The sequence below is a fragment of the Arvicanthis niloticus genome, chromosome 25 (assembly GCF_011762505.2).
Source record: "Arvicanthis niloticus isolate mArvNil1 chromosome 25, mArvNil1.pat.X, whole genome shotgun sequence".
Lineage (NCBI taxonomy): Eukaryota > Metazoa > Chordata > Mammalia > Rodentia > Muridae > Arvicanthis > Arvicanthis niloticus.
In genome coordinates, this window is record NC_133433.1 from 20625921 (window position 1) to 20646801 (window position 20881).

Consider the following 20881-nt stretch of genomic DNA (forward strand, 5'->3'; position numbering starts at 1 on the left):
AAATTTAAGGAGTAAATAGGTTTATTGAAAGAAAAAATTTGTAAAATATATCTTAATACAAAAATGTGAGCATCAGCCACTCTGAGATCTCTTCTGCTGCAATTAAAGCATTTGAGTACATAACTGTGTCATGGTCAGATGGTCAGGAAAAGCTTGCCTCTCTGACTTTTTTTTTTTTTTTTTTTTTTTTTTTTTTTTTTTTTGTACTACTGGGAATAAACTTAGGGCCTTGTACATGCGATGCAAGCACTCTAGCCTAGGAAAAAGCTTTCAGTGGTCAGAGGTTTTACTTGGTGGTGAGACTGGAGTTAAGAGAAAACCAAGCAGATCATATTTGTGCTGGGATGTATATACCTTCAGAGTGCCCTGTGTCACACACTTAAGTACTACACACACAGAAAGTGGACACACAGAATAGAATTTTCGCAGACTAGAAAAGCCCTGAAATGTCTATGGGGTCGGGAGGTAAACTGAGGCACTGCATTTCTTGAACATGTTACTGTGATACAGTTCCACCCATCTCAGTTGTCGGAAAATCATCTTACTGCTGCTCATTTAGAGTTATGGAGTATGCTTGAAAAGTTCAACAACGACATATTTGGAGGATTTTAGTAACTTTAGTTGCATCAAAAATCATATATATATATATATATATATATATACATACATATGTATGTATATGCTAATAGAAAACAAAACAACTTTTGATATTTCAATGAGCAAAGGAGGGAATATGCTAAAACTGGTGACATCAGTATTACTATTATGCACAATACTGAATTGAGTTGGTGAGGCAAGATGAGAAACATATAAGGCAGGGTTACAATGTTTCTGTACTCTTGACAACCCCTCAGCTAACCAATGGTCATCTGCTTTTTTGTCATGTTCAACTTACAGTCTCTGATACTGATGGGTCAGAATAGAGAGAGCCATGAACACTCACATACAATGACCTCTCTCGCTGTCTGTCAGTGGGTATTCTTTAACAGCAATGATACACGAGGGACGTTTAGAGTGCACTAGTAGTCGGTATGGCCGCTGCGATGGAAAAGCTGTAAATTTCCATGAAATGTCACAATTTCAATCCCTAAAAGGAGACAGGCTGGTGACTCAAATACTTGAACCTACTAAGTAAAATGTCCACGTCACAAGGAAGAATGCCAAGGTGTCACAGTACACTTGTCTTTCCCAGTCCTTTTGGTCTTCACAAATGTCTGTAGTTACACAAAACTCGTTGCCTTTTCCCAAAGGGCACAATACTGCTATGTACTGGTACCCAAGTTTGGTCCGTGGAACTTGTTCTCACCGGTGCGGCTATCGGAATGTGAACGGTCTGCATTCTTAGTGTTTACCACAAACCCAGCGAAGCTGATGATCTGTCTGCAGGTCAGTGAGTTCTTCAACGGTTCTCCAGCTACACTGGCAGGCATACGCCCGTGCTCCTTTCTTCTCGATCAGCTTTGTTTTGAGTTTGTGGAATTCTGGCATGTTGTTTCTGTGGTGAAACAGACAGGCTTAAGCATAGTGTCCGTGTTTAGTGTTTAATAATGCAAAAGAAAAAGAATGTTCTGTTTAGTTTCCTGCAGCCTCTTCGACTAAATCTCAGGACTCACATGAGCTTGATCTGTTTACCCCAGCAGCAGGAGACGTCCTTAGGTGTCTGTTTCTGACAGTGTTTCTCTGACTTGTTAATGGCAGTCTTCTAGAAGTGACTGTTCTGAAGACCTGCTGATGTCACTAGTCTGAGATGACAGACATGGGAGCAGAGTGGGAGACGAGGAGGCTCCCTCCTGCCTCAGATGCCCATTTGTGCCACAAAGGCCTGTGCAAGGGGCAGAAAGGCAGTGGGCTTCTAATGCGTTAGCTGTAGCACACAACTGTCATTGGGAAAACGGGTCTGTTAGTTCTCCAAGATAAACTCAGGTTTTCTTTTATTTGTATAAACGATCTGCTTATTTATTCTATGTGCTGATACCTATCCTAAAGTATAAATGATGTAAAAAATTAATGAAGTAATGAGTAAGACAATCATTAAAATGATAACCATTGGGTTTGCTTGTATTATACTGACACAGAAGTTACTATCAGCTTAGTTACTGATAGTAACTAAATTTAGTTAAATAAATTTAGTTTATTAAATTTATTTTATTTAAGTTTATTAAATTTAATTTAGTTAAATAAATTACAATCTTTATAACTTATGTAATAAGTCATGAACTTATCTTTAGAAAATAAAACTAAATATTCTAAAAGTAAAATGTTGGGAAAAAAACAAAACAAGCTGGGCAGTGGTGGCGCACGTCTTTAATCCCAGCACTTGGGAGGCAGAGGCAGGTGGATTTCTGAGTTTGAGGCCAGCCTGGTCTACAGAGTGAGTTCCAGGACAGCCAGGGCTACACAGAGAAATCCTGTCTCAAAAAACAAAACCAAAACAAAAACAAAACAAAGAGAAACAGTGAAATGCAGTGTATATGTTAAAGAGGTATGGTGCTTGAGATACATTACTTATTGGTATCTTCAGAAGGCAGTTTCCACAGTGCCCTCTGGTGGTCAATGGGTATCACATTCACTACTGCAGTGTGCAAATTCAGGCACATTTAGATGGTGAGAACCGACAAAACCCTAGAGTTTCTGGGCAACTATCTGAGTTTAGGAAAGTGGCACCCTGGCCAGTAATGACCTAGCTAGGGTTATGGAAAATGAGGGAAAGAATACAATAATCTAGTTTTATTAGAATAAAAAGTGAGCCCAGAAAAACAAAGTTAATGAAAGGAGGTAATACACCCTTTACTCAATCTGCTAAATTCAATATTTTGCTAAACTTAGCATTTGCTATTTGACTGATTAGAGATTTTAGAAATAGGAATCATGAATACCAGGTGAATCAACAGAACCTTTTAAGTAATTTTTAAAGGAGCACTTATCTTAAAAGCTTAGAAAATAAATTCGGCCATTATTTTTTTTTTAAGGAGAACATATGATTTAATAGACAAATACAAGAATTTTACTAAGCTATATAGGGTGGTCAGTAAATCTAGCTTATGTTTCCTTTACAAAGGTCTATAATATGTGAAAGTTACCATATGTTTATTCCTGACTTGTAAAATAACACAGTGAAGCAACTGTACAGCATCCACAGAACCAGCATGCACCTGACACCACACAGCACACATGCTTGCTATGCTTTGTGGAACAGCTGATGAACTATGAGACCTTCTATTCACTAACCAGCCTGCTTTTCTGCAGGGAATCAGTCCTGGGTTCCTTGTGTTTCATCTACTCTCTGCTCCTAATTTCAGCAGACCACATTCTAACTCTAAAAATGGGACCAGTACATGAGGCATCTTCATTTTCCTAGTGAGTACTCATGACCCTACCAAGTGTCTTACTGCTCCTTCTGACACAGAGGAGGTGCCAATGTTCAACATGGAGAACTAACAGACCCGTTTTCCCAGTGACAGATGTGTGCTACAGCTAACACATTAGAAGCCCATTGCCTTTCCTTTCTGCCCCTTGCACAGGCCTTTGTGGCACAAATGGGCATCTGAGGCAGGAGGGAGCCTCCTCGCCTCCCACTCTGCTCCCATGTCTGTCATCTCAGACTAGTGACATCAGCAGGTCTTCAGAACAGTCACTTTTAGAAGACTGCCATTAACACAACGGCTCTTCCCACATAAACCCCTTTCTCATCAGTATTCAGAACCCTTCTGTTCAAATAGCCCTGACATATCCATCCTTCCCTTTATCATATAAGCCCAAAACATCTTAACAAAACAACCGCTAACTCTGCATTGGCTTCTTCCAAGCTGCCCTCTGGGAAAATAACATCCAATTCCATGGCTTCAACTGTGAATCCTCCTGGAGCTTCAGAGAGCTTCAATAATATGTGGAACCCAATGTCTAGTTTCTTCCTTTAAAAGGGCAGTAGTACAGTCCATCCATCCTAAAATGCTAACTGCCTCTCGCATTCCACGGCCGAAATTATGTCTAAAATATCTCTCTGGTTCGTCTACTTCTTTCTGCCTTTCTTATTGCTGTGATTCATAACATTTTATTCCTGGATTACTGTAACACCCCTTCATTAATTCTTATAATTCTCCACTGGCCTGCTTCCCTGATATGGTAGTCTGTTACCCTTTAAAAGCTAAGAGTGGTGTTGAGTGCTTGTAAACCTAGCACCCAGAAAACAGGCAGGAAGATGCTACAAGTTCAAGGACAGCTTGGTCTGCTAAGTAGGTCCCAGGCCAGCCAGAGCCACACTTACTGTTAGAATTAAAATCTGCAGGCCAGCCAGAGCCATACTTACTGTTAGAATTAAAATCTGCAGGCCAGCCAGAGCTATACTTACTGTTAGAATTAAAATCTGAATAGGCCTCTCTCTAAATTAAAAGCATTCAACTGGGAGCCCAACATCGAAAAGGACTAAATTTATAAGCTCCTACTAATGCCATACTAAGCCTTTTTTAAAGGTTGTTTGAGACAGGGTTTCTCAGTGTAGTCCTGGAAATTGCTCTGTAGACCAGGCTGGCCTTGAACTCAAGAGATCCAGCAGCCTCTGCCTCTCGCCTCTTGCCTCTGCCTCCTAAGTGCTAGGATTAACAGTGTGTGCCACCATTGCCCAGGTTTTCTCAGGCCCTTTTAACTTTTCTATACTACGTCAGTTCTTGTCATCTCTTGCTCTTGTTCAAACTACTTCTGACTCTCCACTCATGCTGTCTGACTTCACTTCTCTCAATGTCTTTAAACTTACTCCTTAAGTGCTAGAGACATAACTCCATTCAGAATTCTTGACTAGCATGCATGAGGTCCTCATTCAAATTCCACCTCAGAATAACCAGGCCTTTCTGGGTGCTGGAGGTGAAGTGTATCCATCTTCTCTTTCCTCTAGCTCTACCACCACATTCAGTGTGATGTTCTCTACGCTGTCTCCCTTTCAGAACTGTGCTTCCTGGAGCAGGAACTGGATTCTCTTCACCTTCTGAACCCAGTTTCTAAGAGTGGCCGACAAGGTGTAGAAGAAAGTCAATTGGATAAGGAAATGCTAAGGACTCACATGAAACAGATGCGTCAGTAACGTGCATCTCGGTGGAGATGACCATGTTCTTTATTGTTATTCTCCTGTCTTTTAAACATTCTTATGTATCTCCAGGGTTCAGCTTGTATTTTTCACTGATTTATGTAATAACCACTAATTTAGTTTTACAGTGTAATAATTCTAGTAATCACTAATGTTGCTAAACTATATCCTAAAATGAGACTATCAAACATCTACAGTAAACTAACTGGTGTCTTTTTTCTCTTATAAGATCTGGTCTCAGTTTCCAGTGTGGAGCTCCACATCTGCCATTCTGGAAGACTGAGACGCTGTATGTTTCTCCTGTACCAAGTCAGTCACTTACATACTTACTCTGTACCTGTGCTTGCTACTGTTTCCATGTTATACACATCTCACTACCTAGTCTCACCAGCTAGTCTTATAACAATTCATGTCCATGTTGGTGAATTATGAGAATTGCTTAGTCACTTTGTTAGATTAACCAGGAGATAGTGAATAGTAAAACACAAACCAAACCCAAAAACCAAACAACCAAACCAAACCAAAACCAAACCAACCAAACAATCAAATAAAACCCAAAGGGGTCTGAAATTTAAAGTTAATTTTCCAACTGTGAGAGTAAAAATGGTTGAAGCTGAAAGTAGGTGGTTGAACCTGAGATTTTGACACTACAGTAGACTTTTTGGTTAGGACTGTGAAACTTCTGCAATTATATTTTTCCATGTGTTTGCATGTTTTGTGTTGTATACACACAAGTGCACAAGTGAGTTTCAAACAGAGATGAATGAAGAAGGCAAGATGCATGATGGAGTACACGTGGAAGGACACTTGGAAGGACAGGCAGGGTTTGGGGAGAGAAGTGGGGTAAGATGTGTCAAGAGACGGAACCTGCAAATGAGGTACCAAAGACTGTGGCACAGCTAAAGTGAAGGTGGAGCCCACACAATGGAGGGTCTTGACGATGACATCTGTATGCAGAAGCTGGGCAGGATAACACCATCCTCAGAACTCTGCTGTGATAGTGAGCATGTGAAGAATGGTCTGAACAAGGAGGTCCTGGGCTACCTCTGTATTCTCACTCAGAAACACATCCTTATGCAGGCTGACAGCAAACATATTCAAAGAGATGAGGAGGGTGAGAGTCAGAGACCACGTGACTGGGCAAATAGACCAATAAACAAAACACACAAACACTCAAGGAACATTTGGTACATTTTTCACAGGGTGAAACTCTTCAGAAACATACCTGAAGAACAGATAATCACATGACTTGTCCCACATATAGTCATTGTAGCTCACTATCCGGAAGTCACAGGCCACGCAACGCAGTCGGTCACATGCTCTACTCAGAGAGAAAGAAGTATGTATTAGAGATGATGGTTGTTTAAATATGAAAATATAGCAACATGGTCCAGATAATTGAATAAGCAACAGAAAGATACAGATTAATCAACTGTAATTGTTTGTACTCAAGGACTGTTTATATGTTCAAGCTTTCTGGTTAGACGTGGTAGTACACTCCTTTAATCCCAGCACTTGGGAAATATCTTAGCACTGTGATTTCAAAGCCAGCCTGACCTTTATAGTGAGTTCTAAGCCAGCCAGGGTTACACAGTAAGACTCCGTCTCAAAAGAAATAAAACCCAAAAGACAACAAAAAAGCTTCCAGGTTAGTTTTCATATCTATCTTACAAAGGTCTTGCATTATGCCTGCACATATACATATATAAATGAATAATATATGGACATGAAATGAAGAGTAGATTGGCAGATGAAGAATGTGAAATGCTTCACTGAAACCAAACTCTCTTTCAAACACTGCTTCAGTGCTGGATCCATCACCTGCTGTTTCCAAAATACCTGGCATCAGTGCTTTTATTTGCCCATTTCAAAGAAGTCGCTGAGAACCTGTGAGCTTGTGATGCTTAGATCCCAGTGACAGACTAACTAAACAGCATTCATTGTAGATGAGTTATTAGTATGTTAGCAGATCAAAGGTGCTTTGAATGAAATAAAGATTCGGGTAAGGAAATTACGAGTACTGGGAGGAGCTGGCTTGGAATTCTGAATAGGGCAGCCCGGACTGATCTCGTTGAGCAGTTTCTTTAAAACGACTATGGGTTATCTGAGGAGGAAAGGATCATGCTTGTATAGTGATGGTAAAGATGCAATGAGGAGCAAGACTGTGGTTATGCTGGAGAGTGAGGACCCAGCGCCTGTCTATGGAGGTGAAGTGACAAGCAGGTCTCCTGAAGGTACGATGAAGTAGAGGTGTATGTGTGAACATGGTGACTCTAAGAAAGTGATACTATATGCAAGTTTAAAAGAGGGATGAATCTTTGCTGCAGCAACAGAAACAGAAACCTCCATTATTTGAAATATTTAATAAAGAGATTCAACAGATACATTTAATAAAAACAAAAAGCTGATGAGTTGTTAAGACACACACACAGGGAAAAGAGAGGAGAGGAGAGGAGAGGGAGAGAGACCATACAAGCATGAGCACACACATATAATAGGGTAGAAAACCCAATAGTCAACTGCTTTAACCCTACACACAAAGTACTTACAAGAACAACAAAGTGAATAAACAAGATAATCTCCATGGGGCTAGGGAGGCGGTACAGACACTGGCTCTGAATACAAAGTGCTTTAGTCAAGTAATTTCTTTCAGACTCAATTTTTCTTTATATATTTTCCAATTTTGCTTTTGCTCTTTTTGATAGTGTTGTTTCAATATATTTTACTAATATTTTTTTCCAGTAATATTTCTGCAACAAATAAAATAAAACAAGCCCATTAGTAAACTTTTTCTTTCAAAATTCAAATATAGGCTAGGCAAGGTAGCACATGCTTCTAATCCCAGTACTTTTAGGATGGAGGCAGAAGGATCATCACTGGCTAAATAGTGAGTTCAAGGCCAGCCTGGACCATCTCAAACTTCAGATACCTAACTTCAAAACTGGAATACTGGGAAACTTTTGGTCTGAAAGTTTCCTTGAGAATGAATGTTTAATAATTCTAGAAGTATCAATCACAATAATAACTAAACATTTACAATGTTTCAGAAGCATTATCTTTTAAACTGTTAGTGATTGCTGAAGTTGTCAGTTCCTGGGGAATGTCAACACAGTTGCATTCATAACTTGAATCAGGTTCGGAACTTAAGTCAGGAAATACAAATGATGGTTCCCGAGGCTCCCATAGCTTGTGTTCTTATGCAGATGCAGTTTATTACATGCTCACAACAGAGTGCTAACTTTAATACCTTAATACACATGTGCAATTTGGCTGAAATATTGCTATTATGGGAACCATAATTTAGATTTTTATGGCATTTTGTGTGTAAAATCTCAACCATTATACTAGATGTAGTTTTAAATTTAATTTAAAATTTAGTATTTATCCAATCTCTGCACACTACTATATTTTCTTACAAACACTGTCCTATGAGAAAACTAAAACCAATGTGCAGCTAAGCAATCACTCTGCTGCTATGATCCACTCTGTTAGCTCATAACTAATGCTGGCAATGGGCTAATTCAGCCTTGCAAGTAATTTACAAATACGCTAACAGTAAACTTGATTGACTTGAAAGGATGCCTCGGTTTAATTTACCCCATTTGTTAATGACACCATGTTCCCACTACTATTCCATCTCCTTTCCACCAACTGGGCAAAAGACTTTCATCTTTACACTCTAAACGCTTCACATCACCCCTACAGAGGAGCTTAATCCAGGAGTCCAAATGCATAGAAAAAAACGAGCATAACGCAGCTGACTTCCTTTATGCTCGGAACATAAAGTCTTGATACTTGGACAGTTTCAAAATAATAGTGGCTGGCTAGGTATGGTGTCACATGCCTGTATCTTAGTACTTAAGAGGAAGAGGTAGGAGCATCATGAGTTCAAAGTCACCCTTCACTATATAATGAGTTGAGGACAGCCTGGGCTACATTTCCCATCAAAACAAAAACTAAAGCAGCAGCTTCAGCAGTGAAAGAAGCTAAGAGTCTTTCTCTTCACAGGATGGAAAATGGCACACAGGAAAGCATTAATGGTTAGGAAATCAAGTTACCAATTTGAACCCTTGCTTTGTAACAATGTATGTACTCAATGACCCTTGATATACCACCTTGGAGTTGTGTGTGTGTGTGTGTGTGTGTGTGGTGTGTGTGGTGTGTGTGTGTGTGTGTGTGTGTGTGTGTGTGTGTGTTTGGTTTGTTGTTGTTTCTTGGTCTGAGGCTAGGTGGAGAAACAGGATTTTGCTAGGTAGTTGTGGCTGGCCTGGTCTTCCTATGGAGTCCAGGGGGCCCCACACACTTGTGGCAAGCCTCCTGCCCTCCCACTCTCAAGTGCTGGAGTTATAGGCATGAGCTAATAGGCCAGGCTATCTGCAAGTCATTCTTTTTATTCATTCTTTTTATTTATTTCTGTGTGCATGTCAGAGGAGAAGCTCCAGGAATTGGTTCCCTCCTTCCACCATGTGGGTCCTGGGGATCCAACTTAGGTCATGAGGCATGGCTGCAATGCATTTTCATTCATTAGCCACTTTTCTGGCTTTCTGGAAGTTGTTATTAACTTTCTTATATACCAAGACCATTTACTCTTCAAATTCTTTCAATCTTATATTCCTTAGAACCATTCACACCCACGTCATGGCTGCCTTTCTCTTGTCCCTAGACTATTACTACTATAGGTCTAATGACTCATCTGGGACCCCCTCCTACATTAATCCCCAGATTCCAAGTCATCCTGCAGTCCATGTGACTTTTTTTTCTTGTGGTGCGGTGAAAGGTTTCATGATATCCGAAAAAAGTATGTTTGGTTTTTATAGGCAAGGACAATGAGCAAAGCTTTAGAATAGTCCTTAAGGGTGGCACAGGAATGCTGTCATCAGAGCTCCTCTTCAGGCTGTGCAGGCAATTATTTACTTTTCTACTTGCTTCCTTACTGGGCACTTTGTTTTGATCAACTAGTACATGCTCTGGATGTGCATTCAAAGCATTTAAAAGAAGAAATTAAAATGGAGTAAGGAAATGAATCTGTAGTGTGAGTAGAGCACATAAGACAAAAGGGGGCATGCACTAGGAAGGAGCCACACTCGAGACAGGGGCAAATGCTGAGGTACTCAGGCAGGAAAACAGCACACGCCTCAGGGGAAGGAGCTAGAGGAAAGGAGGAGACCAAGCTCTTCAGCAAGGACAGTCAGAAGTTTAAAAGTGGGACAATTCTGCTGGATTTGTATGAGGATCAGAGAAGCTGCAAGTGGATGATAGCAGAAACTGCTGCTGCAGTTCCTGGTAACTTGACAGACGTCACCTTAGAGGTGTCAGCTCTGAAATGACTGAGTCCAATGGGATTGACATAGATAATTTAGGGCAGACAGCAAGACTATAGCTCCTCTAAGATCAGTTTGTATCTTCAATTCTTTGCTGAGTTAGGCCTCAGCACATGGTGATTCAACTGCCTCCAGTTCTTATATTCAGAAAGCAACAGCCAGTTTCCAAGGCTTCCGATTTCACTTTGGGCCTTGCTTGCCTTTCTGCTCTCCTAGAATCCAAGCTGGCGCGACCAATCCTCCAGCAGTGTCTATTTTGGCCCACTTCTATTATTTAATATTACAATCCCCAGAAGTGTGCTCAATAAACAATAACTTAATATAGTCTTTTCTTCTTAGAAATGAGCACAAATAAAAAAGTATTTAGGAATTGGGGAAGAGATGGGAATAATGTAGGTAAATGGGCCTCTGCTAACAACAGAACCAAGAGCAGCAGGGCAGTACAAACATTTGCTTACACTTTTCTCCCAAACTGTGAAAATGGTAATAGAATGTACTAGAAGTGATATGGTGTGAAAAGACTGTTATAGAATCAACAATGTAAAATAAATGAATTAAAAAAATAAGACGTGATATGGGTTTGCAGTGAGTGGTATCTTACTCTTAAGATGGCCTAAAAGGAACTGAACAAGACAGCAGGGTCGTGAAGCAGGTGTGGGAAGAGAGAAGAAAGGACAGGTTTCCATTTTAGACACATGGAAAGTCAAGAGACTATACTAAAGAACTCTGGTTAATGAAGACCTTCAGCTTCTTATATTTTCTGGCCATATCAGTGAGGCAAAGGCATCACATCTGACACACAGCTTCATTCACCCACGTAAGCCATTCTTTCTATAACTTGGAAGAAAGCATTCTCCTGGTGCTCTGTAAAAACCTGGGTGGGGCTCAAGTGATCCAGGCCCTCCAAGTGGGGCTCAGAAAATGGCATCAATTGAATGAACAATACATATCAAACATCACAACTTTTCTTCCTTTTTAAATTCAGGTCTTGCTGTGTGGCTCACTGGCCTGGTCTTGAATCTGTAGCCATCATCCAGCCCCAGCCTCCCACGTGCTAGGATTGCAGGCATCTGCCACCAGCACAGCTCAGCCTTTAACAGTTATCTCCCAAGAATACTAAATGGGTCAACAAAGCATCTTTAGACTGGCTAATCCAACACACAGCTTCCAGCTCTCATTATAAAGCAGATAGATGTCAAGGCATCCCAGTAAGAAAGTATACTACGTTTCCCACATCCTACCTCTGTGAAGTACTTGTTCCAATCCCACATGGAATGGTGCTTCCACTGAGATACACTGGACTGCAACTAGACATGTTCAGCAGATGGAGAAAATGAAATTACAATAACAACAAAAAAAGAAACATGAGAAGTTAGTTTGGTCTTGATGAGTCTATGTTCTTGTGATCATATATGCTTTCCTAGCAAGCCAACTATTTCAAGGAGGAGATATTTATTACAGGATCATTCTCTATAGGATATAACCTGCATCAGGAACACTCAAGGAGTTAAAATGAGTCACAGAAAAAATGTGTGCCAATAATGTAAGGAATAAAGTAAACATTAAAGCACATAACAGATCATTAATTTTGAGAAACCATTCACACTTTTTTTTTAACAGAGCAGAAAATTATTTACAACAGCAATGATCTGCTATTTAATTTCCTTTACACTAAAAGGGTCATAGATCCTAAACACACTCCAGATATTGCTAGTGGTCTCTTGTCTGAAAGCCAACCAGGGCTTTGTTCTTCAATGTCACTGCTGTTGAACTGGTAACAGAATCTAGTAGCCTATACTTAAGGCATTTGCCCACTCTGTGTACAATTCCCAAAGCAATCTCAGCTTACCTTTTACTAAGGCCTTGAATGGGAGCTCTGACAGATGTGTTACTTGAAGATTTAGATTTAAATTTTTGCTAAACAAAGAGACAAACAAAAACAAAAGGACAAAGGCTTAGAGAACTGCAACTCTCTGTCTTATAATAGCAACATTTTAAAATGAGGTAAATAAAACATTTGGTGATATCCTGTCTAGAAACCCAAAACAGTGATCAAAACCTTTTGAGGGCAGGAGGAAGGAGAGATCCCTGAGGAATTTGCAAATTACAGTGTTTTCAGCCCAAGAAATTGATCTACTGCTGTTCTTCATGCTATGATCTAGAGTCACTTTATACCTTCTCAGTTAATACCAGGATTCGGTGATTTAATGTGAAGGGCCTGCTATTTAAAACTTCACTCTGGAGAAATTTAATTGAGGAGGGGGAAAAGAAAAACCAGGCTCATTTTTAAAGGCCATGAATGGCACTCATCTAAACTAAAAATTAATTCCTGTGTAACTTCAGGATTATTAATTTTGACCAAATGTAATGGTATCAGGCAATATATGACCATGGAAAATGTTGAGCTACCTAGTCATAACCACACAGTAGTTCCTATATGTTCTAACAACATCACCATCATTAGTAAGCATTTATTAAGTGTTAACTGGTATAAAGTATCAAATATCATAAACCAACCACATACTAGGACCACCGCCAGCAAAAGGAAGCTAGACAGAGAAAGGTCATTTAAAACTAGGCACAGACATGCCTTCACTTCACCTGGTGCTCGAGGAAGTTTAAGAGGCAAAAATATTTCATTTATCATTTCTCTTAATTTTTATTTGATGTTAAATAGGAAAGTATTTTGCTGCATGTGTAAAAACTTCAATAATGCACATAAGAACTTTTTCACTTGGGAAGCGTGTCTTTTATATTATATGCGATCACAATTGTCACTTCTAGCTGGTACCCTGAAATATTTGTTGCTGATCCCTGGGGTCTAGGAAGTTGAGGTGGGGAGCAGTACTTCCAGGACACACCAGATGCCCCTTCTGACAATGTGGGCATGGCTGTTACTCAGATTATTGCTTTCTTTATCTGATAAATATTTTACATAGACCTACTCTCTCCCTTTTTCAGCTGAAAAACCAGGACTTTAAACCTTCAGAAATGCTAAGTTTGTTAAGACAAAGATATAGTTTATTGGTACAAATTTAAATATGTACCTTACTGTACTTAAGAAAGTTAAGCCTCCACGTGGATGGAAAGGATAGAGGTTATCTTTGTGAAGGAAAGCAGTGCAGTATGATTTGCAGAGGTCTTGAATTTTATTTTCAATTTTTAGTTATTTAAAAATGTCCAGCTGAACATGATAGCGTATGCCTATAATTCTACCACCCAGAAGGCTGATACAGAGGATCACTGATTCAAATTCAGGAACATCTTGCACTAAATAGTGACTCAGAGTCACAAGTCACTTGGAGCACCTGTTCAAGCCAGAAAAGAGGAAAAGGGCCATCGGGGCAGGGTAATGTCTTAATAGAGCAGGTATTAAAACATAGGTGATATTAAAAAAACAGAAGAGGGAAGGCTAGAGGTGGAGAGTTCAAGCAGGTTGGCTGTGGGTGATGAGATGAGGAGGGAGGGAGGAAGGACTAGTATGCCAATTAAAAAGTATAGTTAATTTAAAAATGTCTAGAGGAAAAATAGAACAAAGTATTAAAGTGTTCTTAGACAGTACCATGAAATCTAAGTGACCAATGTGATCTGTGAGCTGACTTCTCTAATAACAGCTTTTCAAATTCTTACTCACTGAGGAGTTAACAGAAACACACAATGTTGCTAATATTTTATCCCTCCACAATTTTTAAAGTGGAATCATCTCTTTGCCTGTACTTCTCAGTATTCAAAGGATCACACCCAGATGGCTACTGTGCCTTGACTTTTAAGACTAGTCTAAATACAGCTATTTAATTCTTAAATAATGGACATTTATGTGACTTACAAAAGACTTTTTGTCAAAGTTAGGCTCCTCGAATATTTCATTAATAAGACTGTCAAGATCCTCTTCTTTTTTAAATGTTTCTGTTGATCTGAAAAGAAAACATGCACACACAGTAATGAACCTCACCTGGACCTTAAGAACAGATGTACCACAAGTTTAAGTGTCACTGCTAGTGTCACAGCACAGGATGCTTTTCAGGTACGGACCTATGTCACAACCCGTAGGGCTTTGGGGCTGACTTGACTGGAACAGCTGGGGAATGAGGAAATGATAGACCCACACACAGAGAGGTTGGGTTCAGGTGGATTATGTGCTCTGATGGAGACATAACACCAACGTGGAAACTCACTGCTTATTACAAACAGTATGAGGGGGAGAAGGAGGCTGCTGTTCACTGATGGTTTCTGTATATGCCAGCTTTAACTAAAGACGAACTGTTTGTAAACAAACCTGACCTGGGGAAGGCTTTGCCATGCCATAGCTCCGAGGCACTGGGATCCTTGACATGGAATATCTTGTGTCAATAATATACTTTCAGACTTCAACTATACTCATAGAAATAAGCTGTTTGTTGAGACAAAGATATAGTATACTGGTACAAAATCACATATGTACCTTACTATTATGAAGTTAAGATATTTAAGCCAATGTATTAAAGAAAAAAATTGAGATGTAATTTTCTAAATTATGTCAAGCACTTACATAGAGAATATAAAATATATAGGTTATAAATAAATTCTAATACTATAAAGGTTGAAGTCAAGCAACCTATCTTTTTTCTTTTGGAGCCAAAGCTCATGTCACTCAATAACTCAAGAGAGAAAAGTCCCTTCCCAGAGTCAAGATCCACTGCTACATTTCAGAGTATTTCAACTACTCCAAGTTCTTTAGGGAAGTCACCAGGTCTACTGCCACCTAGACCATTTATTTAAAAGAACACTGAGCTGGGGACATAGTACACTGGAAGAGTACTTGTTTAGTATGGACAAAGTCCTTCGTTCTACTGTGCAGCCAGCACTGCCCAGTCTCCTGCCACTGCTCCAAAAAACCAAATATTTAGTGTCAGGCAGACACTGTCCTAAGGCTTTTATTACTTCCATTTTTTAGGTGAAGAATAGGCACTGGGAGACCCAGAAGTTTATACAAGGCCACACAAATAAAGGGCAGTTCACATACTTACATGTTATGAGACAACTGTTCCTATAGTTGTTATGTTGTGGACCCTGTCACTCAACTTCAGAAGTTCACTAGACCATTTTATGGATTGTTTTAGAGGATTTTTTTTTTTTTTTTTGGTTCAAATTCTTTATAAGTGTACTCACTCTGAAATTCTAACATTAGGAATGTATCCCTCATATCCAATGGTTGATACAATTACTTCCAGGCTTTGCCTCCTTGGCTGCTGCCCCTCTCACTTTTATCCTTCATGCCTTTCACTGTCTATACTGGAATTTTCCTTTGCTTTAGAACTATGCTAAAAACTTTCTCTAAACAAACAACTCCTACCACTTCCATCACTGTTTAAAATTGTCCCCTGAAGCTGCCACTCATTCTTACAACTGGAATAGCCTACATCCATCATTTAGTATCAGTAACACCCATGGTTTCCTCAATCTTACTGACATCTGGGGTCAGATAAGTCCTCTATATTGAGAGGAGGCACTATTAGACTTTCTAGGCTATTTTACAGGGTTCCTATCTACCTGATAGATGCCTATAGTTTACTTTTTTCCAGTTATGATAACTAAAAGAACTTCTCGTCATTGCAAAATCATCACTAGTCTAGAAATGCTGACTTAGTTGAAGAGATTTAATTTCTCTGAACGTCAATACTTTACCTATTAAAACAGTATCTTTCAAACTGCTTTCAGGCATAATGTTCTGTCTCTGGCTTCATCGCTACATCTGTAGACCACAGGGAGTTCTTACCTCAGATTATTACTTTCAGGTTTCTCAGTTCCAACCCTGGGTGGCCTAGCACTCAGAGATGAGTCTGCCTCTGCCTCTGCCTCTGGGATTAACAGTGTGTCCCACTGGGCCCCAACTGTAGAGATGCTCTCATGAGATTCCTCCTTTGGTTTTGATGACAGACTGTCTAAGCTCTTTTCTCATATAATTCAAGAAGTTCAAGAGGCAGATGCATTTTTTTGTTGTTTATTTTTCAAGACATAGTTTCTCTTTGTAGCCTTGGCTCTCCTGGAAATCACCCTGTAGACCAGGCTAGCCTTGATGGAGATGAATTCTTAAGATGATGATGATGATGATGATGATGATGATTTAGTTCTGAAACCTGGTCTTACTAAATCACTCAGCTGACCCTCGATCTTAGACCAATGCTATCAGGCCCACCTAGATTTGGTGAATGAAGAGATAACACCATTCACCTCATTACGTGATAGGGGCAACCCATGTTGAGGACTTAGTGCAGAGAAAAGACTTAGTAAACATTAGCTGTTATTGTTACAGCTATCATCTAGGGGATGGTATTATCTTTATCATCCTGGATTGTCTTATTGCCATTGCAGTATTTCATTCAACCCATGCTGGTCTTTAAAAGAACACACAACCATTGATGTATTTTCTTTTTCTTTTCTTTTTTTTTTTTTTTATCATTTTGAATACTTCAACAAATTGCATACATTTACCACTTATATTACAGCTATTTCTGGTATCCAGATGTAGTATGGCTACTTATTGTATTATTTGCAAAGCTATCACTTGAGTCAACTTCAGCATTTTCATTCGTAAAAGACAAAAGTTAAGCCATGCAGTCAGCAGGTAGTCTGTTCAAAAACTCATAAAGTTTGAACACAAATGATAACAGTTCTGATTCACTTTAGGCATTATAAATGCGCTAAGGTGGGTGGAGGATGGATTCTAGTAGTACAGAAACAGGCAAGAAAGACCAAACACATGGCTGGGGAAGAGCCGAATAAATGGCCATCCCTTCAGTGTAGAGCTGCCTGCTCCAAGACAGTCTCAGCTTCTTTATGCTGATTCCAAGATGAAAAGGCCTGACAAATTCTCTCCAACAATAAAGGAACAAAACCAGACCGAAACAAAAAAGCAAACACTGCAACGTAATAACATACATTAATGGAAGACTATTTTCATAAACATTCAGCCAAATGGGGTGGTCAATTGAAATCTGTCACTTTAGTTGTCTATTTTTATTTTTAATTTTTGTTTTTTTTTTTGAGACAGGGTTTCTCTGTGTAGTCCTGGCTGTCCTGGAACTCACTCTATAGACCAGGCTGGCTTTGAATTCAGAAATCCGCCTGCCTCTGCCTCCTGAGTTTAAAGGTGTGCACCCCCCATGTCCAGCTAATTGTCAAATTTTAATAAACACTTTGAAAATTCTATTTTGAACTCTTTTAGAATCTTTTCAATGCTTCTATCGTCCCCAAATTGAATTTTTATAAACAAATGTCATGATGGTAGGTTAAGTTTGTCAAGTTACATAATATTGAGAAACCACAATGGGCTCTAACCAGAGATGCAAAGCTAACGCTGTGATCCCACCAGCCTTTCCCAAATGTTCTAGGCAAGTGGCAGATTTCCAAAAGATTCTAGCAGGAGTTATGACTGATCCTAAGTTCTCACTTAACAGGATAATGCAACGATGCCTGCTTTTTGTTGTTGTTGTTCAAATCCCCAAAGATTTAAGTGTCCTTAAGTTTCGACCTGGATATAACAGGACATTTGCTGGGTCCCTTAACTTGGAGACATGGGGAATGGCAGGCAACTGAGCTATTTAATTCAGATATATACAACGGATACTCTCAATAATTAAATCTAATTAGTTTAGCTCTCATCTAACTCCTCGAGCTTAAACAAATCAGACAATAAAATGGAATGGTTTTCTAACAGCTGGCCTAAGGGTTGCCTGGTAACGGCTTGAGAGGCAACGACGTTTGCAGTCAGGGCCCTGTCGTGTCTCAGGGGAGGGACACCCCGGATCCACGTCAGGTTAGGGCTGTCAGGTAAGGGTCTCAGCTCTCTCAGGCTCGCCCAGGGTCGGGGTCTGAGCCGTGACGGGAGGGCCGCCGAGGGCGAGGACTAAGCTGGACAGCAGCCCAACCCCGGCGGAGGGCGGCATCGGGCCCCAAGCAGGGCTGTACCAGAACCGTCCACCCGCCCGCGTTAACCTGAGAGTCTCTTTCTCCTGGGCTCCGTTCCGGTCACCGCTGTGCGTGCCGCCGCCTTTGGGCAGCTCACCCAGGTCCAGCCTCAGGGGGTCGAGTCTGCAGAACTTGGTCTCGACTTCATCCAGAAGCTCGTCCAGGTCCTCCGCCATCTTGAACAGACGTCTTTTCCCCCTTGGAGCCTGGCTGGCGGGTGGTTTCCACGGCAACGCGAGAACCCGTGGCGCCTGCAAGCGGGTCCCACAGTCCTTCGCGCGTGCGCAGATTGCCGGTCGAGTCGGGGCGCGCGCGCCGCCGCAACGCTGACGGGCGCGCACTCGCGGTGGCCAGGGGTCCCGGAGGCCTGTGGACGCGCCGAGGCCGGCCGCTACCGATGGTTTCGGTGGGTCCTACGTGTCCGGCGCGCTTTCCTTGGCGTCCACCCAGTCTGTGGGCCCGTCCTGCCCTTCACCTCTCCGGCTCCGCTCCGGCGCCTGACCACAAACAGCGTCACTTTCCACCCTAACGCGACCCCAGGTCGCTTCAGCCGGCTGTGTGTTTCTCAAATTACCCCGGGAAGGTCGGGGAAAGCTGAAGATCCAAAACTATTCTGTAGCAAAAAGAAGTCCTCTGCCCGTAGTCGGCAGGATTCGAACCTGCGCGGGGAGACCCCAATGGATTTCTAGTCCATCGCCTTAACCACTCGGCCACGACTACTGGTGATGCTAATTTTGGCAGGGAGATTCTATGTAGACTCCGCATAGGAAGCTAATGCCGCACTAAAGCTCCCTTGGATCCGAGCAAAAGCACCACCGGCACTGCCGCTTAAACAAATTGGAACATTGTGGTTTGAAGAATTCTTAGAACCATTCTCTCCATCTTGTCGATTCTGTGAGCTAGAGTCAGAGGGATAGAGAGGAGAAAGGGAGGGAGAGAAGCGAGAGAGGGACCCGGCGACTTACTTGCTTATTGATTAGAGGCATTTGCAGTAGGGAGGCTGGAATTGCGGGCCAGCCTCCCAGCTTCCCGCACACTTTAGTTTTTCTTTGACAAGCAGCTCCCTACACGGTTTTCTCTCATTAGCAATTAAATTGTTATTCCTATTCGGTGGGACTGTCTCACCAAGCTATGAAGCACTACTTTGAAAAGGAATGTAAACCACGGTGCAAACCCCAAAACAAACAATCCTCCCCCCCCCCCCCCCCCACTATTTTCAGTTTCTATGTTTCGAACGGGCAGTCATATCTATGTAGCCTATGTAGCTTAGGCTAGCCTTAGAACTTGAGGTCTCTCCTACCTCACTCTCCTTGGTGTCGGTTTGTAATACAAACCTAAATCACAACACCGCTTCATGAACATAGCCAGCTCACATTACATTTCTAAAGTTGAATTAGCTAAGAAGTCGGCACTCTGAACTCGGCAGACGTCTGAGCCAGGTGATTTATTAGTTTCGTTTATTTAATTTGTTCAAAATATTTTTAATTTTCCCGAGGAGCAACATGTAACGGTGCGCTATATAAAAAAAACGGTAGGAAATAGCTCACCAGAGGCCTTCGGAAGAATGACGTTGTTGGCGGCCTATTGTGTAGTGCAACCATTACTTGAAATGATCTAAGTTTACAGTTACAGTAAAACAAAGGTAATATATGGCACACTCTAGCTGTCTCTCTGCGTGGCCTTGTTGCTGTTGAGACTGTTTACATCATAAAATTTGTAAGAACTGTGAGTATTGTTTTTTGGGGTTAGACCTGGGAATCTTTTGTCACAGGGCTTCCTGAATCAACCTGTGGTCATGGCTTCCGGTTTCATGCTCCCAGGGGCCTGGGAGCTGGTTGGAGCTGTAGCCAGTTTTTCATACTCTCCATGGTCATAGCATTTTTATTCCATGCTTGTCGGTTGTCCTGACTGTGCTTTCTCGAATGCTTTGCTCTCCCCTTTTTTCTCTCTTCTTACTCAATCACATGAAGGAAACTTCTACTCCACTACTTTACCTTGGAAATCTTTTTTTTTTTTTTGAAAGACAAAGCTTTTTAAAGATACAATTTTATTAGTTTTAACGCGTGTGTATGTATATGTGTGTATGGCTGTGTGTGAGTATGCGCACTTGTGTTCAGGTGTCTGGAGCTGAAGTTATAGGCAGTGGTGAGCTGCACGGTGTGGGACTTGGAATAGGACTCTGGTGTTCTAGAAGAACAGCCTCTACCTTGGATGTATTTTCATCAATTTTATAATACTTAAAAAAAAAAAAAAAAGAACAAGATGTTTGTCATAAGATTGTACCTGGAACCGACTCTAGTACATCACAGGAAGAAACCACTTGAAAGGTTGCCCTTCTTTTCAGGTGTTCAGCAGTCTCTATAAATTGGCTGAGTTTTAGAAGCTATGCTTAGTGCTTCCCATAACTTCAGTTAACTCAGTCATTCTGGATTTCTAACGGGGTTGAAGACCTATAGTCTCATAGCCAATCCCGGCTATTTACTTTGAGAGAAAAGATCTGGTTTTCAGCTGACATTCATTCTAAAGCCAAAAAAAA

General features: G+C 40.9%; 1 protein-coding gene and 1 non-coding gene across 3 annotated transcripts; both read right to left on the bottom strand.

The window, feature by feature from the left end:
* Nucleotides 1–3: 3 nt before the first annotated feature.
* Cfap418 (cilia and flagella associated protein 418) lies at nt 4–20573 on the bottom strand. 2 transcript variants are annotated; one of them, XM_076924206.1, is made up of 6 exons: nt 18373–20573; nt 14225–14312; nt 12248–12315; nt 11640–11705; nt 6303–6398; nt 4–1495 (listed from the first exon to the last, which is right to left on the bottom strand). In XM_076924206.1, the coding sequence occupies exons 1-6, from the start codon at nt 18519–18521 to the stop codon at nt 1342–1344; spliced, it is 621 nt and encodes a 206-aa protein (XP_076780321.1). In that variant the 5' UTR covers nt 18522–20573; the 3' UTR covers nt 4–1341. The 2 variants fall into 2 exon arrangements, with proteins under 2 accessions (XP_076780321.1, XP_076780322.1); XM_076924207.1 differs by lacking the exon at nt 4–1495 and adding an exon at nt 3608–6158.
* On the bottom strand, nt 18984–19065 carry Trnas-aga (transfer RNA serine (anticodon AGA)). Its single transcript has one exon. It is a non-coding gene; the product is annotated as a tRNA-Ser (tRNA).
* Nucleotides 20574–20881: the final 308 nt, after the last annotated feature.